This window comes from Cyclopterus lumpus, chromosome 17 (assembly GCF_009769545.1).
Source record: "Cyclopterus lumpus isolate fCycLum1 chromosome 17, fCycLum1.pri, whole genome shotgun sequence".
NCBI classification, from domain to species: Eukaryota; Metazoa; Chordata; class Actinopteri; order Perciformes; family Cyclopteridae; genus Cyclopterus; species Cyclopterus lumpus.
The window spans coordinates 15,170,457-15,190,944 of record NC_046982.1 but is presented as its reverse complement, the minus strand read 5'-3'; the positions used below and the strand labels follow the sequence as shown (position 1 = coordinate 15,190,944).

Sequence of the window (20,488 nt, the reverse complement as noted above, 5' to 3'; positions counted from 1 at the left end):
TTGTTTAATAACAATATATGAATGAGCTTGTTCTAAAAAAACATCTGATTTGTATTTTTACATGACAGCCATGGATTTGTTGGCATCAGACTACGTTGCAGATTTCCCCATTAGATAAAAAAAAGAAGAAAATGTGATCAGAGTGGCCATGTGAAGACAAGACTGATATGATATAACCTCTGTGTGTAAGATCAGTTTATCTTCCTCTTCCTTTCTGCCTCAGCAGGTTCAAAGTCAAAGTGCCATAAAAATCAATCTGTCAGTCAGAGGAGAGCTGCACCTCTTCCTCCTTCATATTGAGACTGATTCAGGAGGTCGTCGTGACAAACAGCAGCTCTACAGCACCTTCGAAGAGTGGGAATCAATGAAGATCACATATAAAAGGACTGAAAGGTAGATCTCCTAATTATTATGTTACATTTCATGTTTTGTTCTAACTGTAACCACTACATGGGCATTGAGCACAACAAAGGGCTTTAAATTAAATACTGTTTACCACGAGTTAAGTTTTCTGTAATACTAATTTTAGCTGAACATGATTTTTTGTAATCACTTTTGCCATTTCTATAAAACTTTGCAACTCAATATATACATTTCTTTATGTAGGGAGTGGGAACACTGAGAAGTGGCGATGCTGAGAAAGGTAAGCTGAAAAAATTGGTTACGAGCATGGATTTTATAGATGAGATTACTGCTTACCAGAAAAGACTTCCCTGCAGTCATTCATTCAAGGAAACTGATAAAGTTAGTCACATCATAAATGCCGTATAATTATATTAACATATGTGCTCTGTATTTTCAGGGGGAGTGGGTCTGGGTGGACTCTGATATCGGGGTCCCCATTGGAGCGAGGGTCAAAGTAACACCATCTGGCCAACGGTTACTGGTGGACGATGGGGGAAAGGTAAACACTCCTTGCTGGCTAATTAAACAGCTAAATTAATATGTTGAAGCATCATAAAAACAGTTTCAGCTGGGATCCACCTTTTATTACGCCTCCTCGGGTTGTCCATTTGTCCGGATCATTCTCACAAATGCGATATCTCATGAACGCCAATTGAAGGACCTTCTAAAAATTGGCTCAAATGTCCATTTGGATTTGAGAAGGAACTAATTTGATTTCTGTTGTGGTTAAATGTGAAATGTCAAGGTCACTGTAACATTACAAACATATTTTTGGCCAAAGCTCAATAATTGATGATAATTATGCCAATTGATCCTTCGCTAAGCCCCACAATAAAATCCAGACTGGCCAATGATAGCGTTGCGTCGGCCAGCTCGGACCGGGTTAGTCAACAAACCGGCTCTGCTCTATAGATTCTCATCAATTGCTCCAGATTTTCTTTAATTTTCGGGAAGGTTTTGTTAGTCACAGTGAAACGTTGTGTAATAAAGATATTCGTTGGAAGGAGATATACGTTTCTTAAACTGCGGAGCTAACGTTAGCAGCGAACGTTAGCACATCTTTAACTAGCGTTAGCACATCTGTGCTAAACAAGCGACTGAAGCTGCTTTTTGCTGTTTAATGATTGTCACAGTGAACACAAGAGCTTTACAGGCACATTGCTGCTCCTTAATTTCATTCACTTCTACAGTGATCTGTAGGTTTTAGCTTTTATCTTTTTAACCAGTTGTTGCTGATGAATCAGTTTGACATCCTGGACTGTTGTAAATCCTTCTGTCTGCTTATCTCTGAAATTGCTTTTTAGTTTTTTTCAGAGGATTTGCTATTTATTGAGCGAGTGCAGTTAGTGACAGTGTGAGCTTCATAGTATCATTAGCTCTGACAGCTTGAGGAAGTAGCAGCGGAGTGCATGCGCCAGTTTCACTTCAATGTCTAATATGATCAAATTATAAAGTGATGACATTTTGGACAGACATGAACGGAAACTGTAACTTGACTATTTGGCGGAGGGATGCAACCACAAGGCGGTAATTCGAGTTTCTTACTTTGACCTCCCAGGAGCAGAGTCTTTCCCAGGAGCTGGAAGCCTCTCTCAGGATCATGCACCCTACATCAGTGGAGGGTGTGGATGACATGATCAAACTTGGAGATATGACAGAGGCCGGCGTCCTCAGGAACCTCCTTCTCCGACACAAACAAAGCATCATCTATGTAAGGCACACATGCAACACGCAAACTGTAGTATACCTTTGAAAGTGAGCTACCGGCCACTGGGGGGAATTCATTTGTCATTTGCAAGTGCAGTTTCACCTGAAATATTGATTTGCAAGAATCTTGAATTAAGCTTGATCACTGGAAAGTGTAGAAATACACACTGGATTGAAGTATCTTCTTTTAATAAGGTGATTTCTTTCAACAGAAACAAGCAAAATCATTTTTTCAAGCTTTATGTTACATCATTATTTAAAGGGCTCATCACAAAATGATATTTCTTTACTATAAACAAAACCAAATTTGACATTTTTTAATGAGCATTTCATACTAAATCGTGGTTGCCAATAATCTGGATAAATTAACTGTCCTCTATACTAAATGTCTAACGCAGTCATTTTCTTCTGATTGTAGACCTACACCGGCTCAGTGCTGGTGGCAGTGAATCCATATCAGGATTTCCCTTTGTATTCAGAGGACCAGGTGAGGGTGGTAGTTACTACTAATAGTGCAACAGTGCATTCACCCTTCATCATCTAACTTTGAGTCTCTTCATCATAGATTACAGTGGTGATTCACGTGTGTATCTCTTGTCCTTCAGGTGCAGTTGTACCATGGTCGAAAGCTTGGGGAACTCCCTCCGCACATCTTTGCCATTGCTGAATCCTGCTACTCTAACATGACACGTCACCTCAGGAACCAGTGCTGCATCATCAGGTCAGAATAAATCACTCTGCTGTAAACTGTAAACAGTCTTCAATAGAGTTACAAATTCATTCTTTCTGTTTTTTCCTCAGTGGGGAGTCAGGAGCAGGGAAGACCGAGAGCACAAAGCTGATCCTGCAGTACTTGGCAGCAGTCAGCGGTGAGCTCTGTGAGCAGCAGATTGAACAGCAGATCCTGGAGTCTAACCCAATACTGGAAGGTACTACATCAACACAACTGTTCTTCAATTACACCAAGACATGCAGTTGTACTCAACAGACAGGCAACACCTGCCTGTTGACACACATGCATACACAGAATAAGGGGAAAACAATCAGTGCTCAAACGTCCCTGTTCTGTCCCATGCAGCGTTTGGAAATGCAAAAACAGTCCGCAATGACAACTCCAGTCGCTTTGGGAAGTATTTGGAGATCTTTTTCAATAAGGACGGAGTGATTGAGGGTGCTCGTGTGGAACAGTATCTTCTGGAGAAGTCTCGTGTCTGCCATCAGGTGAGTTAGCTCTGTCCAAACACCCAGCTCCTCTTATCTGGGCAGATTTAAGCTGTGGACCTATTAAACTGCTGTTATCATGGTCAACAATCTCCCATGTTCCTGGAAAGTATAGGTAAATCATTCCATGTTGCCTGTCAGCTCTCTCGTTCACTGTACTGGGGAGTAAAAATACACAAAACCATATGAAATGTTTCTAGCTCATTTGACTGTGTTCATTTACACCCACATGACCGAAAAGCGACACCTTACAAACACCGTTAGTTCATCTTTTTTTTGCAATAATAGTGCATTTTTGCTCCACAAACTCAGGCCCTGGAGGAGAGAAACTACCACATGTTTTACTGCATTCTGGCAGGAATCACGGCAGAGGAGAAGAAAACGTTGAGCCTTGGAGATGCTAAGGAATACAAATTCCTTTCTAAGGTATTACAATAGCTACCGGCAGCTCATTTTAGCAAAAGCAAACACATAATATTTGTATTTAATTTTTACATTTTCATTTCCTTTATTATTTAAATTCTTAAATGTAATATGCCCTGCTATTTTATTTTATGTTATTGTATTGTATGATTGTAAACACGTTTGCTGGTGCTTCAAAAAATGTCCCCCTAGGATGAATAAAGTAATATCTAATCTAAAATCTAAAACCATTCCTCTCATGTGCTGCAGGGTGGCAGTATCGCGTGTGAAGGCAGGAACGATGCTAAAGACTACAAAAGAATTTGTTCCGCCATGAAAATCCTGACCTTCTCAGAGAGCCAGTGTCAGAGAATCGTCAAGCTGCTGGCAGCCATATTACACCTGGGAAACATCTGCTTCCAGGGTGAGTGTGTGCATTTTAGATTACTGTTGTTTTTCTTTTAAAATACAAATTTAAATAATGTTGATAAAACAGAGGGAGCATACATTCAACATGATAACACAACCATACTCTAATCCTAAGCAATGCACCACAATATAAAAATACTCGACTACAATTAAAAGTCCTGCAATACAATGTACTTAATGTATCAAAGTACAAGTATAATATGTGAATAAACAGCCACTGTCCGTGTTATGGATGGTCATCTGTGATACATAAATGTATAAACAGCATTTTCTAGAGCAGCTGGTTGAGGTGAATTACATTTCTAAATTAAAATGTATATTCTGTTGGGTAGATTAACCTTAAGCAATGCATTCTATTTTATAAGATCATCAAAGGTGTTGTGTATAATAACTTAATCTGCAAAGTAACTACATCTGGTAAATAAATGTAAATAAACTTCCCCCTGATATGTGATGGAGTAGACGGATAAAGTAGCATAATTTGGAAGTACTCAAGTACAGTACCTCTGAATTGTACTTGGTAGCGCCGCAACTTCCTGGTTTTGATTCCATGTCATACAGTTCTCTCTCCCCCATGTCCAGTCTGCCTCTACACTGCCAATTGTCAAATACTTTTGATTCCCACCAGCAAACACGCAAAATAACTTGGAAACCAGTGACGTCAGCAAGTCAGAACACTTCAGCATCGCAGCATCAATACTGGAGGTGAGCACTTCCTCTCTTCGCTCATATTTAGTGAGAAAACGAGATCCGGTATGTTTTTCACATTGCGTTGCAAATAGAAGATTGAGTGAACATGAACCAGCTGCGTCATAACAGATCTTCATTGTGCAGCATTACATTATGAAAGTCTGTGTTTGTTCTTTTCAGGTCCACAAGTCTTCCCTGGCGACGAGTTTGACCCATCGTTCCTTCATGACCAACAGAGAGAGGGTGACCAAACCCCTCAGCGCCGAACAAGCCGCTGACTGTAGAGATGCCTTTGTCAAGGTAATGAAGCCATTGGCAGTAAATCAGATTGCTGCAGATTATTTGATCCTGATTCCTGATTCTGGATTAATCGAATTCCGACAAACATTACCGTCTAAATGTTGGATTTTGGATGCCAATTCAGCAGCATGAGACCATTTTTAAGTAAAAGAGAAAGGGGTTGTTGCAGGGGGGGGGGGGGGGGAACAAGGGATTTAAACAAACAACCATCCAGTCACAAATAAATTGTATTGCTTAATATTCACCTGTTATTTGTGGCCGATCTCTCAGGCAATCTACAATAATTTGTTCATATGGATTGTTGGGAAAATCAACGGCGTCATCTCTAAGAGGTTTACCGGCAGCCCCAAATCCTCCTTCCTGTCCATTGGCCTGCTGGATATCTTTGGCTTTGAGAACTTCAACACAAACAGGTCAGGACATTTCTTCACACTCCCTTCAAGCCGAGCGTAGCACAACTCTGTGGTTATTTAAAACGTAATGTCCTCCTGTCGCTTCACAGCTTTGAGCAGCTGTGCATTAATTTTGCCAACGAAAAGCTGCAGCAGTTCTTTGTGGGCCACATCTTCAAGCTGGAGCAGAAGGAGTACCGTAAAGAGGACATTCCCTGGAATAACATCAAATTTAGTGACAATCAAAACATCTTGGATGTTCTGGCTGTGAAACCCTGTAACCTGCTGGCTCTTATTGATGAAGAAAGCCACTTTCCAAAGGTGCTGAGGCCATATACTGTATTGCTTTTTTAGTCAATACACCAAACAGTGTTTATGCTTTCTCTTTATAACCTGCTAGTACAGTAACACATTTCCACTTGTTTTTAATTCAAAATATTGTTTGGTGTGTCACAGGGCTCAGACTTGACCTTGCTGAACAAGATGAACCAGCAACACAGAGGGAACAAGACATACATCGCCTCCAAACATGAACACGACACACACTTTGGCATTTGCCACTTTGCAGGCCGGGTTCACTATGACTCCAAAGGTACAAAGGCAAAATGCAACACAAAAGTCAAAACCAAAGACTAATTGCGTAATGTGAGGCGCTTAGCAATGTTGTTGTTTTTCTGTTTAGGGTTCCTGGAAAAGAACAGAGATGCCGTCTTTTTTGACATAATCAAGATGGTTGAAATGACCACCAATAAGCTGCTACGTCAGATATTTGAGACTGAGCTTTCAACCAATGTTGGGAAGATTAGTAACAACAAAAAAATCATCATGACACCAAAGAGCTCTCTACGGGTATGAAAGTATAACCTCATCAGCATGCCATATACTTTCATATTGCTACAAAAATAGTCCACTTGTTTTGATGGACTCTTTGTGGTGCATATTGGTATACAGTGACAGAGACATTTTGTGACAATTTCCAATTAACACACATTTTCCACATTTTCCTCTCTATCGTCTGCAGGCTCAGACTGACAACCGCAAACAGGTGGTGACGCTGAGCGGTCAGTTCCGCCAGTCTCTGGACTCCCTCATGAAGGCTTTGTCCGCCTGTCAGCCGTTCTTCATCCGCTGCTTCAAACCCAACAATGAAAAGCAGTCCAAGGTGAATGACACAAGAGTTTTTAAACATTACTGTATAATTGGGCAATTATGTTCGATTAACAGATGAGATGAGGGTTGAGAAAAGTTGCATTAGTGTTTGTGTAAGTGTTTACAAAAATCCTACAAAAAAAAATGAAGATGTTGCTTTGAGTCTGTCTACATTGGATTTTGTTCTCCTTTCCCTTAACTGAAGAAGATCAAATTAATTTCCCCATCTGCCATTCAGCCCCCCCTACCATCTGTCCTTGCACTGGATAAACAACAAACTCTTCCTGTTTTGTGCCATAAAGTAATTCACCAAATTTCCGGAAAAATATGACCTGCTAATATACAGTGTGGAGTAGTAACTGGGAAGCTTTCCTCACCCATTTAAATTAGTATAATTAATTTTTTTTCCACCATGTTAGTGGCATTGTTGTTGTGAAAGAAGTTGGTCTGATGGGAACACATTATTGATGGTTTGCCACACACTTTTATACAGTCATTCATGGTCCCCAGAGGATGAATTATCTTCCTACTACAGCGTTTCGATCCCCTGAGTTTTCTTATTGTGCCATGAGCAAGTTTAAATACTGTACATCCATTGAAATATCTCAACATATATATATATATATATATATATATATATATATATATATATATATATATATATATATATTTTTTTTTTTCTTGTAATATATGATGTAATAATATTAACAGTGGACTTCATTCCACTGTAAATATTATTGCATCATATATTAGAAGAAAATATATGTATTTTCTATTATTATTATTATTATTATTATTATATATGATATAATAATAATAATAATAATATTACATCATATATTACAAGAAAAAAATAAAAACCTATATATGTATATATAGTATATATATATATATATATGATGTAATAATATTAACGGTGGACTTAATTTAGCTGGTTCGGTGTATGAAGAAAACAATAATGCTACTCTGGCCCATATGGACAGAATATACAAAACCCCTCTAATGTGCTCTCCTCTAGATGCTTGACAGAGAGCTCTGTATCCGTCAGCTGAGATACTCGGGCATGATGGACACCATCCGCATCCGGAAGATGGGATACCCAATTCGCCACACCTTCGAGGAATTCCTGAAGCGCTACAGGGTGCTCCTGAAGACGACCGTCTGCGACCCCAGAACTGTTAGTCGTGTTGATCCTACGTTACAATGATTTCATAAAATCTTTGTGGAATCTAAAATGTTATTGCTTAATGTCACTCAGGATAATACTGTTCACGCGATTATGATGGCCACATGTTTACTTCTTTATCGTCTTTCCCCTGGAGGAATTTGGGCTGTCATTAGTGTCTCTTCAGCATCTTTATTGTCTCTCCAGGAGACAGCTGCTGCCTGTTGTAAAGCCATCTGCCAGACCGTGTTTGAAGAAGCCGACGAGTGGAAAATAGGCAGGACCAAGATCTTCCTCAGGGTGAGGAAAACGTATAATTCAAACCATGCTGTGCCACAGCTTTACTGTTTCAACACAGTAGAAAATCACTGCAGATTAACAGTAACAATATAAACTGGTAAAGAAGTATCAGGATTACGAACTAGCTGCTAAACCGTTGACATTAAATCCTTACTGTGTGCTGCAGTTTACTTGATTTAGTTGTTTTGTATTTGGATAACGTAATCTTGGAACATTATGGCATTTGATCGCAACAATGTTTTTAAATCAAAAAGTAGAAATGCGTCTTTTTCCCCTTTATTTCAGGATGCACATGACGCCGTCCTGGAACGACTGAGGGAACAACAGCTCAGCAGGATCGCTCTGGTGATCCAGAGAGTCATGCTGGGATACAAAGACAGGTGAAACTTCTAAAAAGAGTGACATTGGTAATCACATAGAGATAATGAACGAAGAACTGAATGAGGTCATGGGTACATTGTCTTTTTTTTTTTTTTTTATCTCAAAAGGTCTGGGTACTACTATATTTTCGCCGTTATTTTATTGAGATTCAAGATGAAATATGGTGTCATAGAAAAAGACCTACAAAAATGTATGTGTGGGTGAGGGAAGTTTCTTTCTTATTCATTTTTTTATTTATTTTTGCTTATTTGATAGAAAGTCTTTCCTGAAGAAGCGGACAGCAGCTGTGGTGTTGCAGAAGCAGTGGAGAGCTCACAAACAGAAGCAAATGAGAAGAAAGGTCTGATTAGTAACCTTTCATACAACGCAGAGTGTATAGCTGACGCCATGCTCTCTCTTTGATGTTTGCTATAACAAGTGACCTTGATCTTTGTTTTAACTCTTGCTTCAACCAGCTCCTGGACGGCATTTACCGGCTGGCATCAAAGATCCGTAGCCGGAAGCTACGGATCCAGTACCAAAGACAGCGAGCAGCAGCAATCACCATACAAAGCCAGGCATGCACTTTACATATTGTAAATTAGCTTACAGTGTAGCTTTATTCCAATTTTGGTGTCCCAGGTTGAATTTGTTGGTTTATTTGTATATATATATATATATATAATGTATGTATGTTTTATAACATTTTATTTTTAGAAGTGGTTTTACCACTACATTTGCAACACAAACATGTATTGAATTATTAAATAAGATAATAAATCATTTCTGATAAACTGTAGGTTCGAGGCTACCAGGTGAGGAAGGGCTGGAAGCAGAAGAGAAAGGCCGTCATACTGCTCCAAGCCTGCAGAAGAGGACTCCTGGCCAGAAGAATAGCAACCAAGATGAGGGATGATGTAAGAGTTGAAAGTCTTGAACATAACATAAATGTTATGAAACAGGCATGTGGTATTAATAAACCCTTTCACCTCCTGTTTCTGTATCTTCTCTCCACCCAACCCGCCTCCCAGGCCTCCCTTTTGCGTCTGGAGAAAGAGAACCAGGAGAGGATTGCTTCGGAGAAGATTGCGTCGGAGCTTCAGCAGCGGCTGATAGTCATCGCTCAATCACAACCAGCTGAAGAGGAGCCTGAGCCGACTGTTGAACAGGATTCAGAGGACCACGCGTATGACCTCCAGCCCACGCCTCCTGTGGAAGTGGTCAAACAGGAAGCACCACCATCAGATGAATTTGAGGTGAGACAATATTTTAGTTGTGTAATCCGGTAATGTGACATTAATACATGTGAATTATAATATGGCTTTTAAGAAGAAGAAGAAGAAGAAGAAGAAGAATAAGAATAAGAAGGAGAAGGAGAAGAACGTGCCAGAGCCGGTGGAGGAAACCACCGTGGAGACAACACCGTTGGAAATCATCGCACAGTTGGAAATCATCGCCGCAGCCTCACCCCCATCAACCCCAACCCCATCGCTGGAAGAGGAGGACGACCAGTTTGATGACGCCAGTGATTTGTTTTCCTTCTACCGGTTCAGCATCCTTCACTTCCAGAGCAACACCGGCCACACGCACTTCAACCAGAGACTCAAGCAGCCGCTTCTGCCCCACGATGACGAGGGCGATGCACTGGTGAGCGCACTGAGAGTAACAAAGACGCAGCTGTCTTGCTGCCAGCTGCAAATATTTCCATCTTTTGCCAAAGCTCACCTCCAGTTTCTCCTCATTTTTCCTTCAGGCATGTCTGACTGTATGGTGGATTATACTGCGTTTCATGGGGGACATACCAGAACCAAAAACTGTGGACGCAATGTCTCAAGCATCCGGCACCATCCGTCCTCAACCTCAAAGCCAAGGCCGGAGGCTGAGCCACCTGGTGGGACTGGACCAGGTAACACATTACAAACAGCTTGTTTTCTGCTGCTGTATAATACAGGAGATCACCTTGAATGTCAAACAACAGTCATTACCCTCTAATTATCATGCCTTTTCTGAATAGATAATACTGAGGAAGAACAAGAAAAAGCTTGGCACTGGAAACAGAAAAGCTTCTGTCATTACAGAGGAGGTCAGAACTGCTGTTGCTATGGCGCTCGTCCCTCTCATTATTTCTGTGTTGATTCATTATGAGCGTCTTTTGCTAATTTGTTCTTTTGCCCATCATTTTTTCCAGCCAGAAAACTTTGCAGAGGACGAAGACATTTTGATCGGAGAGGGCCCGACACTGGATCGGCCACTTTCATCTTTGGAAAAACTACACATTATCCTCGGATACGCTCTATCGAGACCAGACATAAGGTAGAGATGACATGATTGGGAGAAACTTATAACATAAGACGTATACTATTTCAATTTGTTTCTTTTTTTCCCATCATTAACATGTTAACGGCCTTCTGAAGTCCTGGAGGTTCTCCTGCATCTTCTTGCATTCATTGGCCAGTTCTTCTGATGCTCTGATACTGTCTTGTTTATCACTGTTTCTTTCATGTTTCATGGCCTGTGCAGGGATGAGATTTACTGCCAGATCTGTAAGCAGCTGGTGAACAATAAGAACAGGAAGAGCCATATGCAAGGTTGGATCCTTCTTTCCATCTGTCTTGGGATCTTCCCCCCCACAGAGCTCTTCATAAAGGTCAGTCTGCAGCAAGCATTCAGTAAAACAGCAGCTAAAAACCTCAGATTACACAATAAAAAACTGAAAAAGTTCAAGTTGAATATGGAAATAATGGACACCTTCACTCAACATGCATCCTTATCGTCTTCTGTAACCTGAATGTTTAATGCAACAGTCAAATGTCCTGGGTCCGCTCAAATAATTTAAATGTTTTCACATCATTTTGGTTTAAATAGTAATCAATATTTATTTGGTGGTGTATTCTATTGAACATATAATATTCTTCTCTGTTCCACAGTATTTGGAGAGTTTTATCCGTAGAGGTCCAAGTGGTTACGAAGAATACTGTACTGAGCGCCTGCGTCGTATCATAGCCAACGGAGGAAGAAAAGAGTTGCCCTGTTGGATAGAGGAACAGGTAGAAACACTGAATCACATGTTTTTGTCTGCATCGTCTTTAGACATTCAAAACACACGTTTTGTTTTTTTCTTGAGCAGCATCAATTTAAAGTTTCACTTTAAAATATTGTATTATTTTCTTGAATTTCTAGCATTTGGAAGATCTATTTTTAATACTTCCCGGTGTGTTAAACTCAGTAACGTTACATATACAGAGGGTACGGACACGTCGGTGGACAGAGCTCATTCACAGGTGGCAGTGGCAGACTGGCAGTTGAATAAAATCATGTGGCTATGAACTGCATATTACACCAAAATGTAGCAGAGGAAATGTTCTTATATTACTAGTCTGTTAACTGCCTGTTCCACAAGCAGAGACTAACCTCTGGTGGCGCGTGCTGTGCACTCCTATAAATCACATCCATACAGCATCATAGAATGTTTGCAGCTTCTGTATTCATGATGGTATTGACAATCATACTGTCGGGATTTCTAAATACCCTGGCATACCTTAATACCACTTAAGCCTAATTTCAATCCAGTCTTATCTTTCTTCTCCCTCCTGACAGGCTGCCATGTCCAAGGAGCCCATAGATGTGTCTGTGACTGTGATAGACGACCGCACAGTCCGTCTACAGGTGGACTCGGCCTCCACCTCTGCTGAAGTCTGTCAAGCTGTGGCTGACAAGATTGATCTTCGAGACACATATGGATTCTCCCTGTATATCAGTCTCTATGAAAAGGTGAGCTTTACTTCCTCATCTCTTGTCTCGTCTTATCCCTCCTCTATTTGCAAACAAAAGTGTACATAAGCTGGCGAGTCCAGTGATTAAATATGGTTTAATCAGTGCTAAATTCCAGATCAAAAGATTGTAAAGAACCCCACTCACTTAAACCCGTCTTTCCTCTCCAGATGTGGTCTCTGGGCAGCTGTGGGAAGCATGTATTGGACGCAGTGTCTCAGTGCGAGCAGGAGATGAGGAGGCAGGGCAAGGAGGAGAAGGACACCCCCTGGACACTTTCCATCCGCAAGGAACAGTTCACACCTTGGCATGACTGCTCAGTAGACCCCATCAGCACAGATCTAATCTACAAACAGGTTATCAAGGGAATCAAGACGGGAGAGTACAGCAGTGAGAAGGTGAGGCTCAGGAGTGAGAGGACTGTTTACTTTGACATATTTATTATAACTTCATTTCTGGTGTGAAGCTAAAAGACAGAACCCAACATTTGTATGGTCACAGGATTTATTTAATATTGAAAAAGCACAACATGTGTACCCCTAAGTCCTCCTCTCTCCACCTTTCTATATGGTGAAGTAAGAGTTCTTTAACAGGCTAATTATATCCACTGCTTGGTGTTACACGAGGCACCAATAACAATTTTGAGGTTAGCATCATAATGTTACTCGTTATCTGCTAAATATGTAAATTAGCGACTGTTGCCGCATGTTACATGATATAAATTACCAATCTAAAATAAGCAACAATTTGTTTAGATTTCTGGAAACTATGTATATTAAAAATGTATTGCATCTCTCAGGAGGATCTATACGTCCAGCTGGCAGCACAGCACTATTACATCCAGTTTGGGTCTGCATACAACAAAGACAACGTCCATAAGGTGGTGGAGGAATGCATCGCCACGACACTTATTGAGCACAAATCGATGACAAAGTGGGTCCAGCTCATCAGCGCAGCACACTTAAAGGTATAGTGCATACAATCACACAACAGGCCAAAATGAGATACTTAATGCATTATATAAACATGACACTAATTTGTGTATGCCATGTGCAATGTTAAAAAAGAAAGCTGATTAATTTTGTTCACAGTACAATAAAGGCGAGTCACCTCGGGATCATTCTTACCTTCTGATCCTACAGGGTCCATATGTCAACAAGAAGCATGAAACAGACAGCGTAAAAGGAGAACTGGTCAAAAACGCCCAACACACATGGCCCCTGCACTTCTCCAAGTTTTATGAAGCTACATTGATGTCAGGTCAGTTATCATACAGCGTATATTACCTGCAGTATTTAACATGTAATACACATCCTCAACACCCAGAGAGGTTTAGACTTAATGTAAAAAAAAAAAAAAACAACGTTGAAAAAAAGTATTTTTATTGCAGCTGGGTTTACTGCAGATGAATGTCACAAATTATTGTTATTCATATGTGTGTGCACCCACACTGAACTCAGCAGTTAGAATTTAAGAAATGGCAGACCGCTTACAACCCTGCTTCTGAAACATTGCATTCCCATATCTGTCCACAGGACCTCCTTTGACCAAAAGCAGATTTTTTGTGGCTCTAAACGGGAGTGGCATCTTCTTCATGGATGGCAGAGACAAGTGCCTCCTTGAGATTCCTTACCTAGAAGTAAAGGCAGTACACATGATTAGGTATGGACAATTTATGTTGTTCTGCTGATATAATTATTTTTGTTTTAAATGTACTCCCTTGCAAAAACGTCTAACTGGGTAAAAGTATCAAACAAATAATACTTTGATGTATATAACCTGTCTAGTGACAGCCATTTCCGTGACCCTGAGTCCCTGAGTTTGGCCACAGTCAATGGAGAGTTTGTCCTGAAAGCTGGTGAAGCTGAGGACATGGCCGAACTTATTGAGAGAAACCTGGATGGGCTTAGACAGCGCTCAGTGTACGCATTGGCTCAACAGGATGCCAGTAGACTAGGTAAGACTACATTGTGTTTAGTATTAGGCTCAAACACACTTGGACGCATGCAGAATATCCCATACATGCACAAAAAACACATCTGCCTCTCTTTTTTCTTTCCTTCTACAGATGACCCCACGTTTCAGGTTTGTAAACAAGGCGACCTTCTGTTCATAGAGAAAGATGCAAAAGGTTCTCCTGGTAAGGACTGGATGAACGTTACCAACCAGCGGACCAGTGCCAGCGGAGCGGTCCATAAGGATACGGTGCAGTTTCTGCCGACTCTCGAGAAGCCCACTGACGTTATGCTGGTAGAGTTATCCATCTTTTACTGTAAAATGTATATATTTCACCATTCAACTTCACTATATAAAAAAAGGACATTTTAAATCAGTATATAAAAATAGCCTATAAAATTGTTTTGTGTTTGCATAATGTGACAACGTATCAAAAAATAAAGACAAATTTACAAAAAAAACATTAATTAAATGTATTCAAGTCTACATGCACATGCAAATATTGCATAGTGATCTTTCAGGTCTATGGATGCAGCATTGGATCCATGGGTATGATGGTTTGGATAAGCCCCCCTTATGGTGTCACTAATTACCTGCCTCTGACCCCTCAGGAGCTGCTCAGTCCGGGCCAGAGGAAACCTTCAACAACACAAAATGCCACACAGAGAAACGAAACAGTGGCTCCTACCTCATTAAAGGAGTTTGCATTTGACAACTTCAGGTATTAATAATCATATGAGTTATATATAGTTATTTTTCAAATGAAAATTATGAATATTCATCTAACTACATGTCAGACATCATGACAACATGTTTACTCTATATGAATGCCAGGTTGTTTTAAGTGTTGCAAAGAGCAAAACAATCTCAGGAAACAAGCAGGACTGAGGTGCTCACACCGTTTTCTCCATGTCGCAGGCCTGCAGTTAGAGATGCCGGTCGACAGGGTGCCTCCAAAGGGGTGAACAGGGAGAGGCTGTGGGCGAGCTCCAGAGAACCTCTCAAACAGCCCCTAATGAGGAGCCTGGCCCACAACTCTGATCTCAGCAACCTGGCCTGCAGCACCTTCACTGATATCCTTAAAACTAATGCTTCCCGTTTGCAGATGAGGGCCAGTTTGGAGGCTGTTCCACACATCACTGTTTCAGTAACAGCTGAAACATTTGATAATGTTGACCTTGTTAAAACCCCAAACTATCCACCTGGTTCAGGGGATTTTCTAAACTGTATTCTGTTGCAAGGATTTTCTTTGGGTTTTGCTAATGTTGAGAAAACAGCTTTGTCAGATAATAATGTTGTTTTGATGTGGGCCAGACCAGTACAAATATTGCAAAATAACCTATAAATAGCAACGCCTCCTATTTTGACTATTTATTTAAGTGTAAAGAGGTACAAGTATATTCTGAAAAATTACAAAATTAATGAACAATTAATTTACAAAACATATGATAAACAGCCTGAAATGTCTGTCTGCTACAACTAAAAACAAAAACCTCAAACAATTAATTTATGGTTTCTGCTCACAGTTGTCCTTGCAATTTATTGTACTTTTGCCCGATGAGCCTGATAGCCAAATATTATATTCCTTGAGCACTGAAAGGTGCTCTGAACATAGCGATTGCACTTGCTCCCCCTTTACCACTGTGAAGAAGTAGGAAGTGGTCTGTTTTTTCTTGTATTTGTTTACTGCACAAAGTCATCCAGTGGGCCAAATTGGACTTTCTTTAGCGGGTCGGTTCTGGCCCTCGGCCCGTATGTTTCGCACACCTGGTCTGGAATACATAAAGGACTATGTGATACAGAAGTTAGTCTAGTTGCGTATTGTCTGTGTGAATCCTTAACCATGGCTGCTACCTATCCTGAAGTACATGGGCGACTACCCCATCAAACATGCTCGCAGCCCTTTAGAGCTGACGGACCAGATCTTTGGTCCTGCCACCCAGCACGAAGCTCTGCAGGACGAGATTTACTGCCAGATTATGAGACAGATGACCAACAACAGCAGCAGGTGCTCCCTCCGTGTGCACTTCTCTACGTTAAAGCATTCACACATAATCAAGAGCCTACATATCTAATACTCGATGACCCCCCCTCCCCTCCCCCCCCCCCCCTTGCTTTTCTTGCTCTCCCTCACTCTCAGGTTGAGTATGGAGCGTGGGTGGCAGCTCATGTGGCTGTGTTTGGGCTTGTTCTCGCCCAGTCAGAATTTGATGAGACACACTCAGCGCTTCCTGGAGTCTCGGCCCAGAGACCAGCTGGCTCCTGGCTGCCTGCAGAGGCTGCGCGGGATGGGCAGGTCAGGCTGAAATTAGATACAGAAATAAGCAATAATAGAGGTAGAATGTAATGTGATGCTTGCAACATCCTGTACAAGGGGTTTGTTACTGGTAGGTCCAGAATGCATCATGACTTTTTGTAACTTGAAAAACTGGTAGTACATATTAAGGAAATGATGCTACTGAACTGACAGTAAATTGTATTGAACTGTGTATTTTTTATATTATTTTAAAGGGGTACACCAAAAATCTCATAATTCAGATGACGAGATGTTCCTTTTTTTTTCTTGTCAAGCTCCAAACATTTTACAATCCTACTACTACCATAATGCAACTTGGCAGTGTCTTCCAAGTGTTACCTTTTCAATACGTCCCTTTAGTTTAAATTAGTTTTGCAAAGCTTTCTTGTGTCTACCACTGCTGAGATTCAAATATTTGTAGCAAAAAAATATTCTTTAATGAAAAATAAGAGTGTGAAGATGGAAATGTGTTAAAAAATATTTTTGTTGTAATTTATTCATTCCTGTCAGTTCATTACTGTATTAGACATAATAAGAAATAGGAATTATCAGTGAGGAGTATATCTCAATAGTGTGTACAATACATCATTGGATTGCTTTGTACCCTCAGTAAGGAACCCAGGAAGCTTCCTCCCCATCCGGTAGAAGTGGACGCCATCCAACAGAACAGCACCCAGATCTTCCATAAAGTCCACTTTCCAAATGACACAAGTGATGTAAGACACTCGCCTCTAAACACTGATATAAGGTGTCCTTAGTGTGCACTTGATCATGATACTGATATTAACTGGCAGGATTTTGTTCTGTTTTCTAATGGAGGGGAGTTGGAGCTAAATAAACTCAGTCACTTTTTGGTTATTCTATTATTATGGGTCTATCCATTCGTGGGCAGTTTTCTCCCAAATATTTTTTTTATGATGAGGTTCTAAAATGGCTTCCAATTTCCTGATTTAATGAACATATCACATGACCATTTAGATATCAGTAAAGGTTTCTATGTGTACTGTTCTTACAGATATTTGAGGTGAAGTCGACAACCACAAGCAAAGACCTGTGCTACAGTATCGCCTCTCAGCTCAAACTGAGCTCCCCTGAAGGATACGGCCTGTACCTGAAAACACCAAACAAGGTGGGGTTGGGGAATATTCCTGCAGTTTGATTTTTTTTTTTTTTGCTATTCATTACATTGTATTTTGACCCCCCAAAAAAGATGTTATATTGATTTCTAAACAGCCTAAGGGGACATTTTGTGCTTTGGTTTGCATTGATGATATGACTCACTTTAATTAAAAAACGTTGAGACAATGAGCTCTAAAATTGTTCACAGTTAGTGACTGGAACAACCAAGGCTGTGCTTCGAACCTGTATAACATACTGATATCATTCTGTTTTTAATTCTCAGGTCGTAAGCTTGGACGAGCAGAAGTATTTTTTTGACAGTTTAAGGCTGACTTCAGAGACTCTTAAGAAAGGAAAAAAAGTGAAAGAAGGTAATGCTTTATACTGACACCTTTGTGTTTTCACAGTCAGTAGTTTTCCATATGGATAATTGAGGTTTTGTGTCCCAGGCCACCAGGCCAATACGCCCTACAGGGTGATCTTCAAGAGAAAGCTCTGGTTCAATGTGAGCCCGGGGAAAGACCTGATTGCAGACCTCACTTTCCATTTCCCACAGGTGTGCCACCAAAACACTCTCTTTATTCTGCTGGCTTTTACACTTTTTCCACACGCAGAATTGTCTTGACACATCTTCTTTTTTTTTGCTGCCACATAGGAGCAGCCCAGGTACCTGCGTGGATACCACAACTGCACCAAAGAGGACATGGCCGACCTGGGCGGGCTGCTCTTCAGAGTCGAAGTAGATTCAGACAGGTCGCAGTTTGTCATGATCCCCAGAATGCTGAAGGAGCTTGTTCCTGCTGACCAGTTAAAAATCATGTCCCCTGAAGAATGGAAGAAGGTAAAGGAAGGAAAGAGGCAGGCAGAAATGTATGACAATTCCTCTTCTAAAAAGGGATCTCTTTCGGAGAAGCACCAGGAGAGAACTGGCTTTTACATGAATGTGTCCATGTTAAGTGGAGTGCACTGAGTATTTCTCTCTTTGCTTTTTGTCCTCCTCGCAGCACATCATCTCTGCCTATAACAAGCAGAGTGGTATCACGGTGCAGGAGGCCAAAATCGCATTCCTGAAAGGCATTTCCAGTTGGCCAACCTTCGGCTGTGGCTTCTTTGAAGTTAAAGTGAGTCATCAGGATGGAAAGACCGCAAAGTTGGCAGGCAACAATTTGAGGAAGCTGTTTTGTCTCATTATGATTTCATTTGCATTTACTTTGCAGCAAACGTGTGAATATAGCTACCCAAATACAATTTTGATCGCCATCAGCAAGCAAGGGGTTGGCTTAATAGACCCAAATACAAAGGTACGTTTTAAATGATGTGTACTAATATGTTTCCTCTTCCTTACCAGTAATAATATAGGTGCAGTCTATGTTTGTTCTTAGTATTTTATTTCACTGTGAATCAAATCTAGTGTGTGACTTGTAATCTCAGTATATAATATATTTATAATAACCGATTAGGGGGAGTGGAGGATTACATCTTAATGTATCTTAATCATACTTTAAACCTTTTAGGAGCTGCTTGTCATGCACCCATTCAGCCGCATCACAGAGTACCAAAGCGAAGGCGGCTACTTCGAGATGACCATCGGCACCTTGGGAAACATCTTTGTCTGTGAAACCTTACAGGTAAAATGGCTGTCTTTTCAATTTAATTTCATAATCTCCAAATACACAGTGCACACGCCAGTACACAGTATTCTATAAATCTGTTCAGGTTATTTTGAATTCAAACATTTTCTGACAAATACATTTCCTCCTTTATTAGGCCCACACTATGGAGGACCTTCTTAGATCGTACATCACCATGTACGAGAGGCAGAGGCAGAACGTTCGTCCGAGGAACCAGATGTTTTCCTGAGGCTTCAAGAGCAAACGCATAGACTGAGAAGCTGTGATTTATATGCACTTTGATCAATACCTTTACGTTCATGTATTTGCATCTTTCAGTGATGACAAATGACAATGACATAATTGGCACGAATACAGATTGCTTCTACTAAACAAGATAGTTTTATTCAAATTTGTCACATTATAATTTATTTTGTCTTGACTACAATTCCTAGCGTGCCATTGTGAGAACTGCGGAGAGTCGATGAGAGTTCATGTAAAATGAATGGTATCAATCTGTGTCCTTTAGATTAATACGATTGACTTTTTTGTGATTTATTAATAACTATTGCAGTCACATCTAGATAAATTAGATTACAGTAGATTAGTAGCATTAATTTGATGTTTTCATATATTTTGTTAGACTGAATTACATCTAATTTCACTCATATGGTTTGTATTATATGTTTAAAATTCCACACTCAATGACGATAATTACCATTTTGCATTGTTTTCAAGACATAAATGCATGAAGTGGTGGTGAGCTTTCCTTTTCACCATTCATCCCAAAGTGCCCTTTACACTGGAATATATTCCCTATTTTTTGTATCTGCAGTACAATACGACCCCCATTTAAAATTTTACTTAGAGAAATAAAATTATATTAACATACCATGATACTCAACATACTTTCCTGTTTTATAGACTCACAGCTTTCTGTACATACATGCAGCCTAAAATATGCCAAAATATAGGATTTTATCTGAAAATCCTGCATGAAGACATTTTCATTAAATGTTTGGTTATCATCTAAATTCACCACATTTAATTATCTTGTTTATTCATATCCATTGAAAATATATAAGAGGAAAGGGGCTATTACAAAACAGTAAATAGCATCCATAAATGTTGAGAAAAGCTTTTCTTTGAAATCCAGAACGACAGACAAACATTGTTCAAAATGACAAGGTTATTAACTGATGCCCGCAAAATACAG

The 20,488-nt window shown here is 40.2% G+C and overlaps 1 protein-coding gene across 1 annotated transcript; it reads left to right on the top strand.

The window, feature by feature from the left end:
- The first annotated feature begins 631 nt into the window (after positions 1 to 631).
- On the top strand, positions 632 to 20,472 carry LOC117746360 (unconventional myosin-VIIa-like). Its single transcript, XM_034555439.1, has 49 exons — positions 632 to 643; positions 803 to 904; positions 1,964 to 2,116; positions 2,531 to 2,599; positions 2,718 to 2,833; positions 2,914 to 3,041; positions 3,191 to 3,333; positions 3,646 to 3,759; positions 4,006 to 4,159; positions 4,793 to 4,869; positions 5,035 to 5,154; positions 5,425 to 5,567; positions 5,657 to 5,867; positions 6,003 to 6,138; positions 6,229 to 6,395; positions 6,568 to 6,708; positions 7,714 to 7,872; positions 8,068 to 8,160; positions 8,446 to 8,540; positions 8,797 to 8,881; positions 8,997 to 9,098; positions 9,321 to 9,437; positions 9,552 to 9,776; positions 9,889 to 10,167; positions 10,274 to 10,426; positions 10,535 to 10,603; positions 10,709 to 10,833; positions 11,041 to 11,167; positions 11,448 to 11,567; positions 12,118 to 12,291; positions 12,462 to 12,689; positions 13,091 to 13,258; positions 13,434 to 13,551; positions 13,827 to 13,953; positions 14,079 to 14,248; positions 14,360 to 14,541; positions 14,859 to 14,968; positions 15,166 to 15,320; positions 16,102 to 16,255; positions 16,388 to 16,543; positions 17,154 to 17,259; positions 17,559 to 17,672; positions 17,946 to 18,033; positions 18,112 to 18,218; positions 18,318 to 18,503; positions 18,667 to 18,783; positions 18,880 to 18,963; positions 19,177 to 19,290; positions 19,430 to 20,472. Exons 1-49 carry the CDS (start codon positions 632 to 634, stop codon positions 19,520 to 19,522), a joined length of 6,486 nt encoding a protein of 2,161 aa, XP_034411330.1. The 3' UTR covers positions 19,523 to 20,472.
- The last annotated feature ends 16 nt before the right edge of the window (positions 20,473 to 20,488 follow it).